General features: G+C 52.6%; 6 protein-coding genes across 6 annotated transcripts; 3 read left to right on the top strand and 3 right to left on the bottom strand.

Moving 5' to 3' along the window:
* Positions 1 to 1,562: 1,562 nt before the first annotated feature.
* Positions 1,563 to 4,390, top strand: QC761_106680 (uncharacterized protein). The gene is made up of 3 exons (XM_062873935.1): positions 1,563 to 1,973; positions 2,060 to 2,379; positions 2,459 to 4,390. The coding sequence occupies exons 2-3, from the start codon at positions 2,065 to 2,067 to the stop codon at positions 3,059 to 3,061; spliced, it is 918 nt and encodes a 305-aa protein (XP_062737025.1). The 5' UTR covers positions 1,563 to 1,973; positions 2,060 to 2,064; the 3' UTR covers positions 3,062 to 4,390.
* Positions 4,391 to 6,411: 2,021 nt separating this feature from the next.
* Positions 6,412 to 9,732, bottom strand: QC761_106675 (uncharacterized protein). Its single transcript, XM_062873934.1, has 2 exons — positions 7,847 to 9,732; positions 6,412 to 7,793 (listed from the first exon to the last, which is right to left on the bottom strand). The coding sequence occupies exons 1-2, from the start codon at positions 8,318 to 8,320 to the stop codon at positions 6,774 to 6,776; spliced, it is 1,494 nt and encodes a 497-aa protein (XP_062737024.1). The 5' UTR covers positions 8,321 to 9,732; the 3' UTR covers positions 6,412 to 6,773.
* Positions 9,733 to 9,789: 57 nt separating this feature from the next.
* Positions 9,790 to 10,965, top strand: QC761_106670 (uncharacterized protein; the record flags this gene model as incomplete). Its single annotated transcript, XM_062873933.1, has 1 exon — positions 9,790 to 10,965. One exon carries the CDS (start codon positions 9,790 to 9,792, stop codon positions 10,963 to 10,965), a length of 1,176 nt encoding a protein of 391 aa, XP_062737023.1.
* Positions 10,966 to 11,134: 169 nt separating this feature from the next.
* Positions 11,135 to 13,633, bottom strand: QC761_106660 (uncharacterized protein; the record flags this gene model as incomplete). The annotated part of the gene is given in 5 exon segments (XM_062873932.1): positions 11,135 to 11,377; positions 11,440 to 12,074; positions 12,090 to 12,558; positions 12,577 to 13,561; positions 13,620 to 13,633. 5 exon segments carry the CDS (start codon positions 13,631 to 13,633, stop codon positions 11,135 to 11,137), a joined length of 2,346 nt encoding a protein of 781 aa, XP_062737022.1.
* Positions 13,634 to 14,390: 757 nt separating this feature from the next.
* Positions 14,391 to 16,293, bottom strand: QC761_106655 (uncharacterized protein). Its single transcript, XM_062873931.1, has 4 exons — positions 16,199 to 16,293; positions 15,543 to 15,684; positions 15,335 to 15,406; positions 14,391 to 15,200 (listed from the first exon to the last, which is right to left on the bottom strand). The coding sequence occupies exons 1-4, from the start codon at positions 16,252 to 16,254 to the stop codon at positions 15,195 to 15,197; spliced, it is 276 nt and encodes a 91-aa protein (XP_062737021.1). The 5' UTR covers positions 16,255 to 16,293; the 3' UTR covers positions 14,391 to 15,194.
* A 194-nt stretch (positions 16,294 to 16,487) lies between these two features.
* RCO3 (glucose transporter) lies at positions 16,488 to 18,574 on the top strand (the record flags this gene model as incomplete). Its single annotated transcript, XM_062873930.1, has 3 exons — positions 16,488 to 16,834; positions 16,914 to 17,186; positions 17,260 to 18,574. Exons 1-3 carry the CDS (start codon positions 16,722 to 16,724, stop codon positions 18,572 to 18,574), a joined length of 1,701 nt encoding a protein of 566 aa, XP_062737020.1. The 5' UTR covers positions 16,488 to 16,721.
* Positions 18,575 to 19,557: the final 983 nt, after the last annotated feature.

Below are 19,557 nucleotides of genomic sequence, written 5' to 3'. Positions count from 1 at the left end.
TAGGCAATATCATCACGGACATGACCGGAATGGCCCGGTAACTTTACGGGGCAAGATATTTGCTTTATGAATGATCTCCTGGAGCAGGCAACAGCATCACGGATATGGCCGGAACAGTCAGGTATCTCAGCAGAAGCGAGATATCTATCTACTTTGTCCCATTTGATTCCATGCTAAAAGGCTCCAACGGAGTAGGCCGGAATGCCCGGCGTCTCAACAGGAACAAGATATCTGCTTCTTTCCCCCTTATCACATACTGGAAAGCTCGACGGAGCAGGCGACATTATAATAGATATGGTCGGAATAACCTGGTGACTCAATGGCAAAAAGAATAGCTTTATCATCAGGCCTTCATGTTCAGGATAGGCCCCGCTTAAGAACCCATTCAGGTGATTTACACAATATCGTCGACATACCGAGTGTTTAACGGGAGCAAGATATTTGGTTCACCCCGTCTTATCCTGTCGTAAGAAGCTCCAACAGAGCAGGTGGCAGCATAATAGACATGGGCGGAATAGCCCGGTATCTCAACGGAAGAAGATAGCTTCATCATGAGGCCCTCATGATATGATGGGTTCCGCTTAAGAAATCATTCAGATGGTTTTCACAGTGCCGTCGCGACCGCGGGCGTCTTAACAGGAGCAAAATGTTTGGTTTATTTTATTCCACCCCATCTTAAAAAGCTCCGATGGAGCCGGCGGCATCACGATACCTAGATATGGGCGGAAAGGCCCGGTATCACAACGGAAGAATGTAGCTTCATTATCAGGCCCTTATGGTCAGGATGGTCCCGCTTCAAGAATGGTCCCATTTATGATAGACACCATTCAGGTGATTTGCACAATGTCGTCGAGATGCCCAGTGTCTGAGTATTTATTTGGGACCTCTCTCACATCTTCTCCTCTTCCACTTTGTTTCATCCGAGCCAGCTACAAAAGTCTTTGCTTCATCAATACGTGATGAAGCCACACCCTCAAGACGTATGTATTCTAACACAAGTGTTCGTCTCAGCTCGCAATCACATATTCGCTAACACACACGCCCAGTACTTTATTTCGCGCCGCCACGCGCTTCCACGGAGCGCTTCGATGCGGCCTCTTGTAGGCTTGCTTGTGACGTCTCAGTAATTCAGAACATCTCTGAGAAGACCCTTTATACATTCACAAGATGATGCTAAGTTCATGTATAGTCACCATTCCTGGGCTATCGCCATCTTGAGCCTTGGCCATTCTTGGGGCCTGTTCCTTCCCTCATCACCCTCTCTTTCCTCTCTTCTTATTGCACCTTCCTTCACTGCAAAATTGGTTGCGTCAAGTGTCCCGCTCCTTCCTTCTTTAAAATCTTTTGAAAAATCTGCCCCCCACCTTCCCAGTCCTCCCACTCTTTCGACTTTTCGCACCACTGCCTCACTGCCTGCGGGGGTCGCTTACCTCGTCGCCTGCCCTCTCTTCTTTCCCACTTCCTCTCCTTCCTTTTATCGTCCACACATCGACAGCCTCACCTCGTTCCGTCTTCCGTCGCATCTCGGCGTCCCACCTGTGCCTTCCTCAACGGTTAGTCCAGTTCATCTTCCCCTTTTCTCCACTATCTTCCCTACCGACCGGTGCCTCTCCGCAGCCCGGGTTGGCAGTGCCCCGAGGGCATTTTGCTTTGCTGGAAATCCAGTTTATCAAGAATTCCTGAGTTGCGTCACCAGCTTCTCCTCCTACAGACGACCCTGGTGGTCGGTCCTCGCCACCTTGGAAGTCAAGGACCATCAGACACTCTCGCAGGAGGCACCGAAGGACGATATCTACATCACGCATTCTTCGATCTCACCTGCCTTGTGTGGTCGAAGAAGTCCCCTTCAACCCATCCACTTCCCGTCTCCGTCTGGTTGCCCTGCCCACCTGTATTTACTGCCCCCTGATTTACCTGGGTTGATCTTGCAGTCAGCCAACCACCAACCCCTGATCTCACTGTGTGTGTATTGTGTGAGTTACCACCCGCTTGGGGCTTACACAATGCATCTCGTACTTGCAATCCGAGATCTCAACTGCTGACTTTCACTTCCTCCCAGAAAATATGGCCGCAATTGCTCCAATGGAGATGCCCGGCCCCGCCGCCAATGTCATCCCGCTGCAGTGCTTGATCTGCCCCAAGAAGCCCACCTTTTCGGACCTCTCGCACCTCTTGACGCACATCGCTTCCAAGAGCCACTTGTCCCAGAAATTCAAAGTTGGCTTGCGACCTGACCCCGAGTCTAAGGCCGATACTGCCGCCTACCTCGACTGGGAGGCTCGCTATGGCATCAATGATCTCCTGGCCGAGCGCTTGGCTAGTAAAGAGAAGAAGACTACTGGCAAGAAGAGAGCCCGGAACTTTGCTTCTGCCTCTGGGGTTAGTTACTAGCTTCCACCTCCGAGGTGACATTCAGACAATGAACACACACTGATCATGCAACCTGGCCAACTTGCAGCCTCGAGACCGCCCTCATGATGATGACACTGCTCTGATGATGGATAGTATCAAGATCGAGCCTGATGAGATTCTTCACGCCCAAGCTATATACGGTTGGTCCTCTTCTTCAACACGTCAGGGGTACTTCGACAATTCCGGCTTCCAGACCCCTACCACTCGTCGTTCTCGAGACAGCGCCACGCTTCCCAGCACCCCTCAGCAGCAGCACAGCATGATTCTGAGAAGACGCCGCTTCCCATCTGAGTCAACTGCTGTGAGTGGGACGACATCTGAACTCCTGTCCGAGAGCACCGAAATGCCCGAAGACACCAATGAGGGGGACAATGCCACTAAGCTCAAGGGTATTGTGTATGAGGGAATGGGGCTCTTTGATTCTGCCACGACTCCGCAGAAGAAGAAACGGAACCAGCGCAAAGACGCATCTGTTTTGGTGAAGATGCAGCAAACGTCGAGAGATATCACATCCGTGGAGACAGTCTACGAGCTGACTGAGGAGGGTCTCAAGCGTTTGCGCGAGCGAGATGTATATGACAGCCCTTCCATTGATGGCAGTCAGGTATGTTGGCGGTTGTCATTCCATCCCATTTTAGGCCAAAGATGAATACTAATACGACCCCCAGGATGAGGCGGAGCCTAGCAAGAAGAAGCGGGCTCGTCGTACGCTCACTACTGCCACTTCGAGACAAGCGCGCCGTTCTTCGGCCCGCCTGACCAGAAAGATGACTGCGGCCCCCAATGATTTTCACAAGACAGAGCGACTTGATGAAGTGGATGAGGATGCTGATGGTGAGATCGATGACGATGTCGGACCAGCCACCCACACCCATCTCCCGGCGGAGACGTACGATGTGTTCAGTGATGGCCCCAAGCCGGCCTCTCAGCACTCTTGGATGGGCGGCGGTTGGCAGATGACCAACGGCCCGTTGGTGGGGACCCGCCATCACAGCCCGATGGAAGATTATGGGTGAGTAAAAGAAGCGACCTTCTCAAGTGAATACTTCGATGGCCGCTAACAGGTTGCCAGGTATGACAGCCGCCGGAGCAACGCGTTGCGCTCCATGAGCACGAACCATCCCTCGGAAGCGGTCAGGACCCATTCGCCCTTCCATTTTCCCACTCGGGATGCTGGTGCCTCTGCGTTCACCAGCCAGCCATCCATTCCTGCCGCCCCGTTCTATCATCCGCATGGGTTGTCGAATGCCGGCACCTACACGGGCAACCCGTTGTGCGCCCAGCCTCGCCCGATCTACTACAGCGCGGGCTACACGGGCTACACCACCGCCGACATCAAGCCCCAGCCCGGCTTCCAGGCGGTCAACATGACCCAGAACTTGGGCAATCTGGGCTACGGCTCGTACAACCAGGGCCAGTACTCGGCTGACCAGCACGACAGCGTCGGTCAGGACTTCGATCTTTGAGGTAGAGGAAGGGCAACGTTGGCCCTCAACACTTGGGTTCGGGGCCAACACCTTCCTTCTGTACATTACCAAGATTTGCTCAGCCGGCGGCTCTGAGCTCAAGGAGCTGACCTCTTCCTCTTCCAGATGATCGCGCGCGCGGAGTATTTTTCGAGGGAGAAAAGCGAGTGCTCGCTTTCTGGCACGTCAGCTATCACATCGACGGGGAGGGCGTGGGAACCGCCCACACGAACAAAGGCGTTTGATCTCGTTTGATTCCTAGCATCCTCGACTGAATCACTGATATTTGCATGGTTGGAAGGCGGTTAGGAGGGAAAATACATGAACACAATGGCTTTTACTTGGGGAAAAGCTTATCTTCCAACCTAGGTATTCGGGTTATTAGCTTTCGGGAGGTTTCTTCTTTTCTTTTTTCGTCTTCTTACCATTTAGCAACAATAAGCTTGCGTTAGATCAGAGAGGTCTTGGAGGCATGGATGATAACAGATAGTATAGCCTTTATACAAGCCCTAATATACTGGTTTATTTAAAAAAAAGAGAAGCTGTCTTGGTGGGGGTTTCGGCGAAGTATGTTTGAATTTTGTAAAGTTGGTATTGGTGTGAAAATCAAATACTCGACGACTTGGCAACGAACATGTCAGCGTAAACCTATTTATGCAGAGACGAGACGGTTTGGGAGCTATAAAATTCCCACTTTTCATCTCTCGATATTTTGATTATGCTATCTCTGTGTTTTTTTTTTCTGCAGGGTCAAGTGAATTGTGATTGCTGCCTGTGTTTTTTGCTCCCTCCTGTCTCTTTGTGCAAAATTCAGGGGTAAAAGTGGGGCTCACACAATGCCAGGGCAGCGTGAACAAGATAAGGGACGATAGGAAAGGGGATTGTATAAAAGGGGTCAGGGAGGTAGGGAAGGTGCACAGGTGCTTCGGACGCAGGAGGTTGGTGCTACAGGGGGGATAAAAGGGAGGAAGGAGCACGGGGGTGTGCTTGTGGGGATCCACGATGGTATGGCGGATGTCGAGGCTGGGTGAAAGCAGTTGAAAGATGGTGCTGGATAGGTGAGGTTGGTGGCTTGCTATAAGGTTGTCATTCTGAAAGATACCACATGGTGATGTTGTTGGAGGAGAAAACAGTGACACGGAATTGATTTGGGAAGAAATGAGAGGGGAATGTGATATCTTTCAGCTGGTGTATAAGCACTAAACGGCGAGGTGGTTGTTGGAAGGGGAAATTGAAAACAATGCTACAAGGTGAGGAATTGGGGAGAGGGATTATGTTTGAGTATCTTTAATTATATGGTGGATGGCACGGATTGGTGATAATGGCTGAAAGGTAGCGTTGAATGTCGTGAGGTTGGTGGCTTGATAAAATGTTATCGTTCTGGAAGATACCGAGTGGTGGGGTGTTTGGAGATAAAGGAATAACAGTAATGATTTGAGGATAAGAGAAATGGTAGGAAGAAAAGAGCAGTCATATGAAAATAAGGATAATAGAATAAATGAGGAGGTGGGTTGAGTGGTTGTATGTGAGTCTCTGGTTTTATACGGTTATCGGAGCGGATTCGTGATACCCGCTGAAAGCTGGATTCGGACATTGTGAGGTTTGTCCGCTTGTTCTACCATTATGGCATCATGCAGTTAGAGGGAGCAAGGTGTAAGTGGTGTGAGTTAGGGATGCAGGGGACGGAAGGAGATGATGCTGATTTTTTGGGGGCGGTATAGATAGGTACTCTGGATAAGAGTGGAAGGAGCAAGGTGATATGAAGAGTGGGTGTAAGTTGAAAAGACGAAAGAAAAGAAAGTGCCGTGCAGAGGGTGCATGGTCCCACTTTTGGAACTGTATGCAGTGAATATGGATGCGAGTTTGGCCTGAAGAGGCGTAAAATGCCATTCACGATCATGTTGGAGATACTAGTCCATTGATATATTGTAGCAAGGCAGGTGAGTGTAACGGGGTTGGTGCTTCTTGGGGCTCGTCAGAAAGATCATGATCACTGTCAGCGTGGTAATTCCACCATGATCGTGATACACAAGATTAGCAAGGAGGAATTATTTCCCAATAGGTGCTGTTGAAGTTACCACAAAGATTTCTTATACTGCACAGCAAGGTAAGTGAGTGTAATGAGTTAGTAGTACTACTCAGGGGTTCACATAAAGAGAGTGATCACAGCCACCCCAGTCAATTGCGCAGGATGGCGATGGATGGGATTAGCAAGAACATATTATTCTGTAAGGGCTGCTACTGAAAGGAGAGCTCTCTCTGCTCGGACGACTTTTTTGTCATTCCTATCAGTACGGAACCTCACACAAGTGAATTTCCCTCGCGGTCATGTACTCAACGAACTACAAGACCGGATGATAGACATGTACAATGAGTGATAAGCCAAGGGAGACGGAAGCTGGAAGCTCTTAATTGATATCTGGAGTAGCTATCTCTCAACCGAGGCGCGGCTTTTCCATCACCACATGGCAGAACTTCAGACGAAACCACCCACGTTTCGGAACCCACGGCCGGTAGTTCAGCCGATGGGGGTCATCCATGCAAAATCAACCCACACCTTTCTCGTGCCTTCCCCAGATTCTTTCAGGTGGCCTCGTTCCAAGCCTTGTGTCATTTTCGTCTCAATTTGTAGTTTTTTTTTTTTTATCTACTCTGGCGTACGTCGATGTGGTTGCTGTAAAAGGTATCATAATCGTATATATACAAAAAGGTGGTGTAAAAAGTAAAAAGTAAAACCCCAATCTGATTCGCGCTTTTCAAGCATTCATCCCCTAAAGTAAATAGAACAACATCGTAAAGATTGCTTTGTGTAACCACAGCACCCCCCTTTATTACCAGTGAAAATACCACCACCTTTTCCTCTGTGGCACTTTCCCACTATTTTCAAGTTACCCCTTAAAGCATCAGGACAACCAGCATACCGACAGCACCTCCCAAAACTGACATCTTCATGTTGATGCCCTCGCCCAAGCGGGCTCCACCAGCCGTCAGGGCGGGAGTAGATCCGTTGTTGGCGAGGTTGCCAGTTCCAGTAACCTGAGCACCGTTTGGCCCTGTGGTTTGAGCCACAGCAGTCACCAAAGTGGTAGGTACGCCCTCAGCGTTGGTGGTAGTAAGAGTGGTCAAAACCTCATTTGCCCCAGTACCGCCAGATCCAGGCCCAGCAGTGACGTTGGGATCCGTCTCCAGAGTCTCAGTTCCGGTGCTTCCATCTGGGTTGACGAGGCCGCTGCCGCTACCATCACTTCCAGATCCAGATCCACCATTAGAGCCAGATCCAGTCTCGCCACCAGCACCACCAAGACCAGGAGGGGTTATCAAACCACCAGATGGGGCGGCGACACCAGAAGGCTGGGCGACTCCGGGAATAGGGAGGAGACCGCCAGAAGGAGCAGCAACTCCAGGAAGAGGCAGAAGACCACCCGTGGGCTGGGCAACTCCGGCACCAGCAGTTGTGCTGTTGAGGAAAACGAAGCCGCCAGCGCCGGTGGGAACGGGTTGAGGGACGGCCAAAGTAGGGGCAGTGCCAACAATGACTTGAGAGAATGAACCGATTGGGACCGGGGCGGGGGTTTCGACTACACCGGCGGGCCCAGTGGCTTCGGAAGCGACAGGTTCAGCAGCGGGGCTTTCGGCCGGGACTTCGACCGGGGTTTCTACCGGGGTTTCGACCGGGGCTTCGACCGTCGGTTCAGCGACGATACGAGTGAAGGAGCCGATGACGGGCGCAGCGGCAGGTTCTTCTACGACTGGGGGGACAACAGCGGCCTCGGTCGGTTCAGCCAGAGCGGGAGTCTCCTCGGCTGTGGGCTCGGCCACGATAGGGGTGAAGGACCCGATGACGGCAGGGGGCTCTTCAGGGGCTGGAGCCGCAGCTTCGGGAGCGGGACTTTCGACAACAGGGGTTTCCACAACCTGATATATCGAATTAGTGACTGTTTCTGTAAGAGCTTCATCAAGATACTTACCGGTGTAGCAAGACCTGGAGGGACCACGAGCTCAGGGGCCGGAGCCTCCGCGTCGAGGCCAGGAGGTGGGATTAGTGCAGGAGGGGCCTCAACAGCCGATTCTTCTGCTGGCAACGTTGGTGCCACTGTTGCTACTGGTTCCGCAGCTTCGGGAGCTGTTACCGCCACGGGCGGAGGAGTCACAACGGCGGCATCTCCAGCAAGATTGGGCAAAGGTCTAAGTTCTGCTGGCGCCTCTGCCTCACCGCCCTGTAGCCCCGGTAGTGGCCTCAATCCTCCTGCTGCTGCCGCCTCGTTTGCCGCCGCCGCCGCCGAAGCAGCAGCACTGGCACTTGCTGCCTGACTGGCAAGAACCTCTGGAGGGATGGCGCTGGGCGCCGGTGCGTCTGGGGACTGAACGGCTGCCTGAGCAGCAACATCGCGGGCCACAGCGGCCAGGAGGATGGTGACGAGAGTTCTGGTTGAGAAATACATGGTTGTTGTCTTTAAACTCGAAACTCAAAAATCGAATCGATAGGGTCGAAAGGTAGGTAAAGAAAGACTTGCACGGCTCAGCCGTGTATAAAATGAAGGTAGAAGAAACTAAACAATTAAGCTGACCTGCAGTCACGAAGGGAAGGTGAAGAGAAAGAGAGGGAAACGAGAATCGCCCTATGATACCATCAGACAGCCCAAAACTTGGAGTGCAGAAGAGGAAGGAAAGAGGAGATAGACGAGGGAAGCCGGGTATAGAGGAGGGATATATGGCGGCACACGGTTCTATTCTCATGGGGATTTGCGACATCAGGAGTCTGACCATAGACCATTCAACGTCATCCATGCTCCCGCCCCTCTCCCACCCTCGCCGGCAGTGTGGAGAGGCTCGAGGAGGGTGCCATTTCGAGGCAGGGGGACCCGCTGGGAAGGGAACAGTCTCCTGATGAGGCGACATGGCAGGGTTGCTTCGAGAGCGCTTCCAGTCAATTGGAGATGTGATTGGCACAAACGACACAGTTGGGCCGTGCATCTTGATGCCAATGCAACCGCCTCAGCCAAGGCAATTGCAGTGTGCGTCAAGAGGTGGTGCACATCTGGATTCATCCGGTGTGGTTCCGTCTTGGGGTTGCGGCTCGTGGGAGGAAACACGGAGATGTGAAAAGGGGTCCAAGCTGCGTCTCTGACACAGAGCCCTGCAGCGATGAAACCACCTGCCACTAAGCACACTGGAGCTGTTAGCGAATAGCGTGTCATTGAGACCAATGTACTAACGCAATGGCAAGCGAAGCGGAATCCGGGAGAATTCAAAGTCGAAACAAAACTCTAAACAACTGGCCACTCTTGTGCCTCTGGGATGATTCGCTGCAGGAGCTGGGGGATGAAGTCGACATGGGGAGACGTTGCGATGGAGCTTGCCATGCATCTAGACCATTTGATATCTTCGAAGGGTCCTCAGGCTTGATCTCCGCCAGGTTGTGTTCTCAGTCTAGTGATCTAGATAAATACGCCACGAACTGGCCTGAGATCAGAAGATGGTGGGTCGTTGTTATTAATAAAAAGATAGCTGGAAGAAGGAGGATTACGAACTTGCCTAATTGAAAATTAAAATTGGGCCTTCGAGTAAACCAGCTTGAACTGAAATGTAAACACACGGCTGACAAAACCTACCAGATGGGCCTATCGACATTGACCAGATGGTCGTGTCGTGGTCTGGAGACCCGGGCCTTGCACAAACTCCACGAAGTGGAATGCATACTCGAGGAGGTAGGTCGCTTTGAGAATGAGAAGGTCTGGAATTATGTCAAGGCGTATATAAGAACTTTGAACCAAAACCAAACAAAAATCTCGATTCTTCTCCAATGGAGCTTCCAGATACAAATCCAGCGGACCTCCAACCGTTGACCTCAAAGTGATTAACATCAAGGTGAACCCACCCTTGCCAACGGCGTCGATCTTGGCAAAGATCAATGTGGGACACCTCTTTCTGCCACTTTACCCCGCCTAAATTCAAGCTTCCCCAAGCTATCTTACCACCATCACCACCACAGGTCGCATTAACCCACCTCACCATCACCACTTTGCGCAAACCCCAATCCCACCCCGAAATCTGCCCACACACACCCTTCAAAATGGGCTGGTTCAACGGCTGGTTCGGCGGGAGCCCAGACAACTCCTCCTCCGACCCCCTCGCCCACCTCGATCCCAAACTCCGCGAATTCCTTCAAAAAGAAGCCCCCGTCAAATACACCCCCTCCTCCGAATCCTCCCCCCCAACCCCCGCCGTCCCACCACACCGCCAGCTCGACCAAAAATCCCAAGACGACCAAACCGCCGCCTCCCTATCCACCGTCCCCCCCGAATCCCTCTTCCCCGACGGCCGCTACGCCCACCTCTGGAAAACCTACACCCCCCAATCCACCATCGAAGCAGCAACCAAAACCGACCACGAAAAACTCATGGACGTCCTCGACTCGTACAAAGACCGCAAAGCCGCCATCGGCCGCGCCGCCCTCGAAAACTGCGCCGACGAGCAATTCACCTGGGCCACGTGCATGAAATCCGGGGGGGTCAAAGCCCGGCTGACAATGTGCTCTGACGAGGTCAAGAAATTCGAGCGCTGCTACAACAACCAATCCCGTCTTTTGAAAGCGTTGGGGTACCTGAACACCTATGGGAGAAGCGCCGAGGAGGATGAGATGATTCAGATGAGGGCCGATGAGCTGTATCATCAGATGTTGAGGCAGGAGGAGGAGATCAAGAGGGCCAAGGAGGAAGGGAGGGAGGCGCCTGAGTTTAGGAGTGTGCTGGAGGAGGCTGCAAAGGTTAGGCAGCGGCAGCAGGAGGCTGCTGGGGAGGCGGCTGGGAAGGTGAATATTCCACCGCCGCCGGCCGAGTTGATCGCGAGTTGGAAGGAAAAGTTGGAGAAGTTGCCTGAGCAGGATAGGGCGGCCGAGGAGGCGGCGTTGAGGGCGGATTATAGGGCTAATGCCGAGATGGCGGCGAGTATTCAAGGCCTGTGGCAGGAACAGGCGAAACAGAGGGAGGAGAGGAAGAAGAAGGGCGAGGAGACGTTTATGGATCGGTTTAGGGGCATGGTTGCTGTGGGGAAGGTGACGGAGAAGAAGGAGGATAACAACAAATAGGTTAGCTTGGGAAGGGGACGGGAAAATGTAAGAATATGAGGGTCTTCATGGTTGAATGTTTGTACAAGAGATCTCGTTCAAATCGTTGCTCATTTTTGGCGTCAAAAACTGGCCGAATCAACGGGCCATGTTGTATATATCATGGTAGTAATGGCGGTGAGAAGTATTGCTACCTCCTTTTCTCCATCGCCGCAGCCGCTCTTTCTAAAAAGGCATTGAACTCTTTGATTTGCTTCAACGTGCCCCCACCATCGCTCTTCGAGCTGGCTTGATCAGCTACTCGGCTGACCAGTAGTTCAAGATTGGCGAGATCAGCCGTCTTTTGCTCAGCGGCAGACAGCTCTGGTGCTGCTTGCGCCTTTTCCACCGCAAGATCAATATCATGCATGGCCGACGAGAGAGAGATGTGTCGCTGCCAACAAATTAGCAATCTTGGTCACCGATGGCGATTGTATCAATAGCAAAACAACATACCAACGCCTCCCTGCTCTCCACCTCATGCTTCATCCTGATCGCATCCATCCTCAACGCGACCTGCTCCCTCTCCGCCCTAACCCGCATGATCTCATCCCTCATCGCAATCTTCTCCTTCTGCGCCGCCTTGACCCTTTTGCGCAAGCCATGAAGCTGATCGAGGGCAATAGTGTGATCCAAAAGCTTGGTCATCAACTCCCTATGAAAGGCTTCCAAGGCTCTCAGCATCACCTTCTTCTCCCTTCTTGTGGCGGCATCCTCCGCCGCTTCCTCTGCTGCGCGGAGTTTCCCCATGTAATTCTCGGCCATTTCGTCGCAGAGTTTGGACAGCACGTCGAGAATATGGACGCCCGGACCGCGGTGAGAAAATTGAATTTCGTCATCGTCGAGGTTGTCAGCTTCGGTTTCAGGGTCAATGTGGGGCTTGCTGAACCGTTGGACTGTGATGGGGACGGAGCCGGAGACTTTATCTCCAGAGTCTTTTCCCTCCGCATCGTCGGAGTTGGTTCTTGGTTTCCTCTTTGCTGGTGGCTTTTTGGCCTGTTGTTTTGGTTTTGGCTTGGACTTCTCTTGAACTTTGGACTGTGATCGGCGTGTTGGTGGTCGCGGGGAGGGTTGTCGTGGTGAGGGTTGCGCTGGTGAGGGCTGCGCTGGTGAGGGCTGCGTTGGTGAGGGCTGCGCTGGTGAAGGTTGTGCTGGCGATGAGTGTTGTGGAAGCTGTGGTTTAAGTGGTTGTTTGCCTGTCCGTACCTTCTTGACAGGCTGCTGTTGCTGTGCTGGACTGGCCACCGCCTCCCTCCTTCGCCGTTTTCTCAGTGCTGGTGATTCTGCCACCGGCATTGGTGGTTGGTCTGAGCCTAGCTCTGGTGAAGGAGCAGGGGCGGTTCGGCGAGTAGGCCGCTTCCTCCCTATTCGTTTAGTAGCCTCTTGCACACCAATCTCTTCAGCCTCTTTCTCCTCTGGTTCCTCTACGGCCTCTGGTTTTGGCTCCGGTAGTTCCGGCTGTGGTTCTGGCGCATCGGCCACATCATCATTATCTGCCCCAAGCACAGCTGACTCCTCCGCCTCGGGCTCCCTTTCTCCCTCCTCCTCCTCCTCCTCCTCCTCCTCCTCCTCCTCCTCCTCCTCCTCCTCTTCCTCTGGCTCCTCTTCCTCAACGGCATCCGGGACATCCACATCCTCTGCTGCATTCTCCTCACCTTCAACAACACTGCTCGACCTCAACATTGGACCCCTCCTCTTGCCCCTCGAAGACGTAGGAGACGCCACGGACATTGTACTCCCTCTCATACTCATACTCTCCGACATCTTCCTCATCTCTGCGCTCTTTCGTATCCTCGTTCTGACCCTCCTTTCTACTGGTGAAGAACTTGCCGGAATACCTCCAGGGTTTTGCTGAGTAGTCTCATCTAGATCCTCCAAAACCTTGTGCAATAACGTACTCGACCCCACGACTGGGCTATTCTGATCGAGCAAGATAGTCCTTTGCCGCTTCCCACTGCCAGGTGCATCAGCCGGGCTTTCCATGACTACCTCCTCCACTGTTGGCGTTGGCTCCTCGGGTGAAGTGTGGATAGTAATCCGCTTTGTCGCCGCAATGACAGAGGAGAGCGGACCTCGTTGCTTTTGTGCGGTTCTTTGAACGGATCGTGGGTATGGTGCTGGAGGGGCATCTTCCATGTCGACATCCTCCTCTACGGCCTCTGGCTCGGGCTGCGAGTCGTGCATAGTCACATCGTGGTCCTCCTCATTTTCAGCCTCTTCAACTTCATCCGAAGCTGGGGGGCGGATCATATGGCGAAGAGAAGAGCCCTGAGCTCGAACAGACGCTGGGGAACGTGGTGGCAGTGAGGCTGATCTTTCGGTACTGGTGCCGTCGGGTATGTTGTATACAGATCGGCGAGAGGGGCTGGGGCCCATAGACGGGGAGGATTGAGCAACGCCATCGCGGTCGAGGTGTATTCGCTTGGCGGATGTGTTTGGAGTTGGTCGGCTGGTAATTGGAGGTGGCGGTAGTGGTGAAGCATCTGGGAGCTCTTCCTCGATTGTCTCTTCTGGCTCTGGTTCTGTGGCGATGGGAATCACAAAGCCAAAGTCTAGGTCATCCCCTACTTCATGACGACTATAATTGTTGACGTTAATTGGGTCCTCTGAGCAGATGTCGTAGGGAAGATACTCACCCAGCACCGCGCATCCGATCTCGAATGCGCTCCTGTCCTTGGTTTTGTTAGCTATGGTACAAGCACTGGTTAAGCCTAGCACGGGGCACATACTTGTCGCCATCCTTCCCAGTCGTCCTCTCGGTCCTAGAATATGTTGCGCTCAAACAATATCACATGCTGGCGTCCCAATGTTTCGGGAAGATGTGGTGTAGGAACTGCTGTTCGGTGTCTGCGGTGGGGACCTTAAAGAGTGACGCGCTCCAGCTTGAATCGCAAAGCAAAAGACGCGCCGTTGATCGGTGGGGACCCCGCCGATTCGCAGTGGACGCGAGAGTTAATTTAGCGGGGCCTTCCCGCTCGGCACAAACTGCCAAGGCAATTGACCCCTGAATTGCTCTGACAACATCCCACTACCTTAGGTGCAGAAAACAATGCTTTGAACATCTGGAACAGCAGAAGAGGGCATTTTTATTTTGTAGCATCGCCTCAGCAGTTCCGGAAGCGTCGAATTCTTCTAGAGCTCTGGGAGTCCACACCCCTTAGGTATTCACTTCGCGTAAAGTTCAATCCTCGTGCTGGCAGAGACGGTATAAGACTAAAGGTTTTAAGAAGAAAGTCGAAAGTCATCTGAAGCATCAAGGACATTTCATCCAAGACATATCGATTGCCCTTTACTTCAAGCCACCGGCTGCTTTCGGGCCTCGGCCTCGCCTTGAGCTGCTTGTTACGAATGTCTTTCTTTTTATGTTCCTGGTATTTGGTCTCATCCACCAGCTGATACACGTGAGTTCTCCACTGTGACACTCATGTTGACACATTCCAAGCTTGTCCTCGCACATGCGGCAAGCCCCTGGTAGAGCAAGTTGAAGAGACATCACAAACTTAGGTGTGCCACAACATGCTTATAATCCAAACCCAGCAAATCATGAGGTCTGGGTGACTTGAGACAGATTACATGGTCATGTGTTCTATCGTGCCGTTCGTTTCTACGGACTTCACACAGTAAGCCGTGCATAAACCTCTTGTGGCTTCGCGATTGGCGCTATTCCCAACCGAACAACAGTGGTGTAAGGACTCTCCTGGTCGAACTGTATACAGGTTTCACGCTAGTGCCTGTGCATATCAAGCCACCACCTCTCCCCAAACAAGAGACGCAGTGGCTGGGTCTTGGGGAGGATGAGGAGCAGAACTCCGATCCCAAGTTTCTTGGCCATCGCGCTTCGCCTTCGCTTCCCACTTCCTGGGCAGACGGGTGCTTGATATCGTGTTGACCACAACAACCTTGTACAACCTCTCTTGTACAAAGGGACACTGCAGGATCTGATTCCGAGATCCATGCTTTTTATGGTGACACGTTTCTAGGCAAATGAGCCAGTCAAAAGTACAGGGAAAGGGCGGACTGGAAAAGCTTGTGAGTGTGTGCTCTCACGAGCCGCCAATATCGGATGCACCGGAACCGGGTGTTGCCAAAGAAATTCATGTCAATAAGAGGGTCTGAGGGACCTTAATGTTATCTGGGACCTGTTCCACCAGATCCTAAGCGTATCGGAACTCAGACCTACCAAAAGACCGATACCAAACAGACAGCACAAATCAACACTGGTTGAGCATGAGCATCGTGCCGCAACAACCAGCACCCGTGCCTCTCGTGAAATCCCAAACTGCTTGCCCATTGACCCGATCGTGGTCCCCCCTCCCTCTCAGGATCGGAGTGTTCCTAGACAGAGACTCACCTGAAGCAAGGTGGCTGGAAATGCTGTGGGAATATTGATGCAAGCTCCTGCATCTCCTATATCGGGCGTCTCCTGCACCTTTTGGGTCAGCGAATGATGAAAAGTGTAGCGATGTGAATGCCTCAACCTTGGAAGTTGTGATAAAAGCAACCCGCATTTCCTTCTTTTGCTGCCCCCTTGACGCAAGCTAGTGGCAGGGTTCACGAACCAGCAGCGTTGCTATGACCTGTCTAGGAGTCCCAAACGAGCATAGCCGGCGAACAGTCAAGAGGTGTGAAGGGAAAAGAAAAAACACGCAGTCAAAGGATTTGAGGACTGCAAGCTGCAAGCCTGGGGGGGGCAGCTCCCGGCTGCGGCACAACCATCTTGACAGCCAATGGCTTCAGAGCACCCGCCACGCGTTTCCAAAGCATAGAGATTCTTGGGACAATGGTGTGGTTGATGTGGTGGTGTGTGTGTGGCCTTCTGCTCACACTCTGGGTCAGTTACTAATTTATCATGCAGTTCCTTTGGCGATTGGTGGGTCTCGTCTCCCCCCCTGAAGCAGCGTGAAGCTGGGCGCCCGCTATGAAGCATTGGGAAAGCGGGAGCGAGGATGGCTTTTTGGGCCGCCTGGTGAGGCGCGTGAAAGAGAGGGACCCGAGGGCTTACACATGGACCACGGCACCAGGTGAAACCCCAGGTCCAAGACACCAAGGTTCTAACCACGGTGGGAATTCATGGCATTCAGATTCCAAGGAATAGGGACTAAATTGACAGAGATAGCCTCATATAGTCTGTCTACTTCGTACTCGGATGAATCCCATAGGTCAGCGGCAAAAGACAGAACAACACCAAGGTCAGAAAAAATGGGAAAATTCTTACCAAAGGCAACGCAGAAGCACCGCATTCTCACAGCTGTCAACCCGACAGAGTGACATTTTCAAGGTAGCCGAGAGGCCCGTTGCTGAACCCAAGTCGGATTTGGGTCTGGGGTGAGCGAGACTGGGGCTTGGCGCAGGCCGAGTCCCCACCACGCTAGTCAAAGCCGGGTCAGCCCCACCTTCTGGTCACAGCTATTCCCAAGCGGGCTAGTCTTGATGTGCAGCCAATTAGACGTTTGCAGAGTCTCCGCTGCCCATCAATCAGGTGGGCGGCGGTCCTTTCTCCACCACTTTCAACGAACTCCCGTCCACCATCCCAGTTGTTGGACGCACCCTTTCAACTGTTCATCTCATCGTCGAAACCCGTTCGCCGTCCACCTTCCCACCTCTAAACGACCCAAACCGCTCCCCATGGTCGAATAACAACCATATCCTCGATTGTCCGGAGACCCCCAATCCCGGTGGAAACCCCGCGCTCGACGCTGTTCTGAAGAGCCCTTCATGAAGGCGCTCCAATCGCAGTCATGGTGGGCTTCGGTTGGCGAAAGCCAGCAAACGTCGCCGGCACCTCGGCGCCGGCCATCCTTTTATCGCTCTTTGTAGCCACAGGCGGGCTCTTGTTTGGATATGACACCGGGTAAGTCGACTCGGCGCCATTTTGATCGGACGCGCTAGGATTTGGAGGGACTTTTGGCTGAGCCGTTTGGTGCATGCAGGTCGATCAACGGTATTCTGGCGATGGAGTCGTTCAAGAAGGATTTCACCACCGGCTACTTCGACAAGGAGGGAGTACCCGGCATGTACCCAAGCCAAGTGTCACTGATTGTGGCAATGCTGAGTGCAGGAACGATGGTGGGAGCACTCATATCGGCGCCAATAGGTGACTTATGGGGCAGACGGCTCTCACTTATTGCCGCCCTGGGGGTGTTTTGTGTTGGTGCTATCTTCCAGGTGTGCGCGACAAATGTGGCCCTTCTTGTTATCGGGAGGTTCGTAACACTTTCCCTTTTGGTGTCCAACTCATCCCTCAAAGTGTGACTTGTATTGACTTGATCTCATCAGAACACTGGCGGGCATTGGAGTGGGCGTTGTCTCAGTTCTTGTCCCATTATATCAGTCTGAGATGGCACCAAAGTGGGTGCGTGGAACACTCGTCTGCGCCTATCAGCTATCAATCACGGCCGGTCTATTTGCTGCTGCCGGCGTCAATATCTTAACTCATAATATGAAAGGGGCCGCCGCGTATCGCATCCCCATTGGTCTTCAGCTTACCTGGGCTGTTGTTTTGGCCCTTGGTCTGCTGATCCTACCAGAGACGCCCCGTTATCTTATCAAGCGCGGCTACAAAGACGCCGCTGCTCTTTCACTCAGCCGTCTACGTCGGCTCGACATCACCCACCCTGCTCTCATCGAGGAGCTCGCAGAAATCCAGGCAAACCATGAGTACGAACTAGCGCTTGGCCCTGACACTTACAAAGATATATTCTTTGGCGAACCACATCTGGGTCGCCGCACACTAACAGGCTGCGGGCTGCAAATGCTCCAGCAGCTCACAGGTGTCAATTTCATCATGTACTATGGCACCGACTTCTTTCAAAAGGGCGGTGTCGACGACCCCTATCTCATCACCCTCATCATGCAGATTATTAACATGGTCTCGACGCTGCCGGGTCTCTTCGTCGTCGAATCGTGGGGTAGACGAAGGCTGCTCATTGTCGGAGCCGCCGGCATGGCCATCTGCCAACTCTTGATTGCCTCGTTCGCTACCGCCAACGGAAGCAATTCGGAGACGCAGAGCCGCATCCTCATCATTTTCGTGGCCATATATATATTCTTTTTCGCAGCCTCCTGGGGTCCCGTGGTTTGGGTCGTCACATCAGAAATCTATCCGCTGAAGGTACGCGCGAAGTCGATGTCCGTCTCTACCGCCGCCAACTGGCTTTTGAACTTTGGCATTGCCTATGGGACCCCTTACATGGTGGACACAAATAGAATCGAAGGGTCCCGGTCAATCGATCTCGGATCTCGCATTTTCTTTCTCTGGGGCGCATTCTGCATTCTCTCGATCGCCTTTGTCTGGTTTATGGTCTACGAGACGAGCAAGATCAGCTTGGAACAGATCGACGAAATGTACGAGAGGGTGGACCATGCGTGGAACAGTCGACGATTCGAACCGAGCTGGAGTTTCCAGCAGATGCGAGATTTCGGCTTCTCCGACAGTGGCATTCCTCCTCAGGAACCACAGCTCGAGCTGCAACAATCACGCAGCAGCGAATCACAGTCAGAAACAGGCGGAAGCTCGACGAATACGGCGACGACATCCTCACAGGACGATAAGCTACCGATTCCAATAGGCCATGTCGATTTCAGTTACTGATGATTTTGCTTTTTGTACCGTGGGGTCAACCCGATTGTCGGTTTTCCTATTTGTATCATGATATATATCCGGACCAGCGTTGTGGATATCAGCGACGGAGTTTTTGATGTGACGGAGTTTGGGGGCATTAATCTCGGCCAGCTTTGGGATACTAAATATTTGGGCTCGCCACTTTTTTTGGGATTTTATTGGGGATCAAACAATTCTTGACAAACATGGTTGTTGTTATGGGCTAGGGCTTCGGCGTTTAACAAACTTGGGATGATATCCGAGGAACAAAGCAGTTTTCCTCTCCTGTTGACTGAGCAAAGGCGCAAGGAGGGGAGGCACAACAGGACACAAGACAGAAAGAATCAGAGGAGGGCATTCAAGTAAATACACTCATATTGTTACTCTCTATCTGTTACTCTCACACAGCTCCCGCCACCGGTCATAGGCTACCTACATGTCTATATGCGGTGGATGTCAAAAAAAGGGTCATGAGGCCGTAGACGGCTCTCTTTCCTTGCCAACCCCCCAAAGCAGGTTCCATGCGCCCTGCCACAAACCTTATTGGCAAGTAACACTGTGCAGATAACCCCGCGCCTGTGGTCAACTGATCGGCCCAGTCACCGGTCGAGCTTCCGCAGACAAACTAAACCGCCACAGCTCAAGTCACGCTAAGATCAGGTTTTGGAGCTTGCCTCTCAATCAAGGGACGACGCAGATGTCGAAGATTATTGCAAAACTGAATTCTATTGGGTCAGGTTGAGAACAGGAAGACCAACACGACTCAATTGACTTGGACCAGCAATCATGGCGATGACAGTCGACATGCATGACCATATCCGCCTGCATCTACCACTACGCATAAGGGGACACCCCAAACTTGGTACAGCCAACACACGGACGCCAGCACAGAGACAAACGGTGAAATCGACACTGTTGGGCACCGTTACTAGAGCCATGTCGTCCCAGGGCTGTGGTTTCGCGGGCGAGCCTCA

This window comes from Podospora bellae-mahoneyi (genome assembly GCF_035222275.1).
Source record: "Podospora bellae-mahoneyi strain CBS 112042 chromosome 1 map unlocalized CBS112042p_1, whole genome shotgun sequence".
Taxonomy (NCBI): domain Eukaryota; kingdom Fungi; phylum Ascomycota; class Sordariomycetes; order Sordariales; family Podosporaceae; genus Podospora; species Podospora bellae-mahoneyi.
Note: the sequence above shows the minus strand (reverse complement) of the source record. Positions and strands in the feature narration are given on the sequence as shown.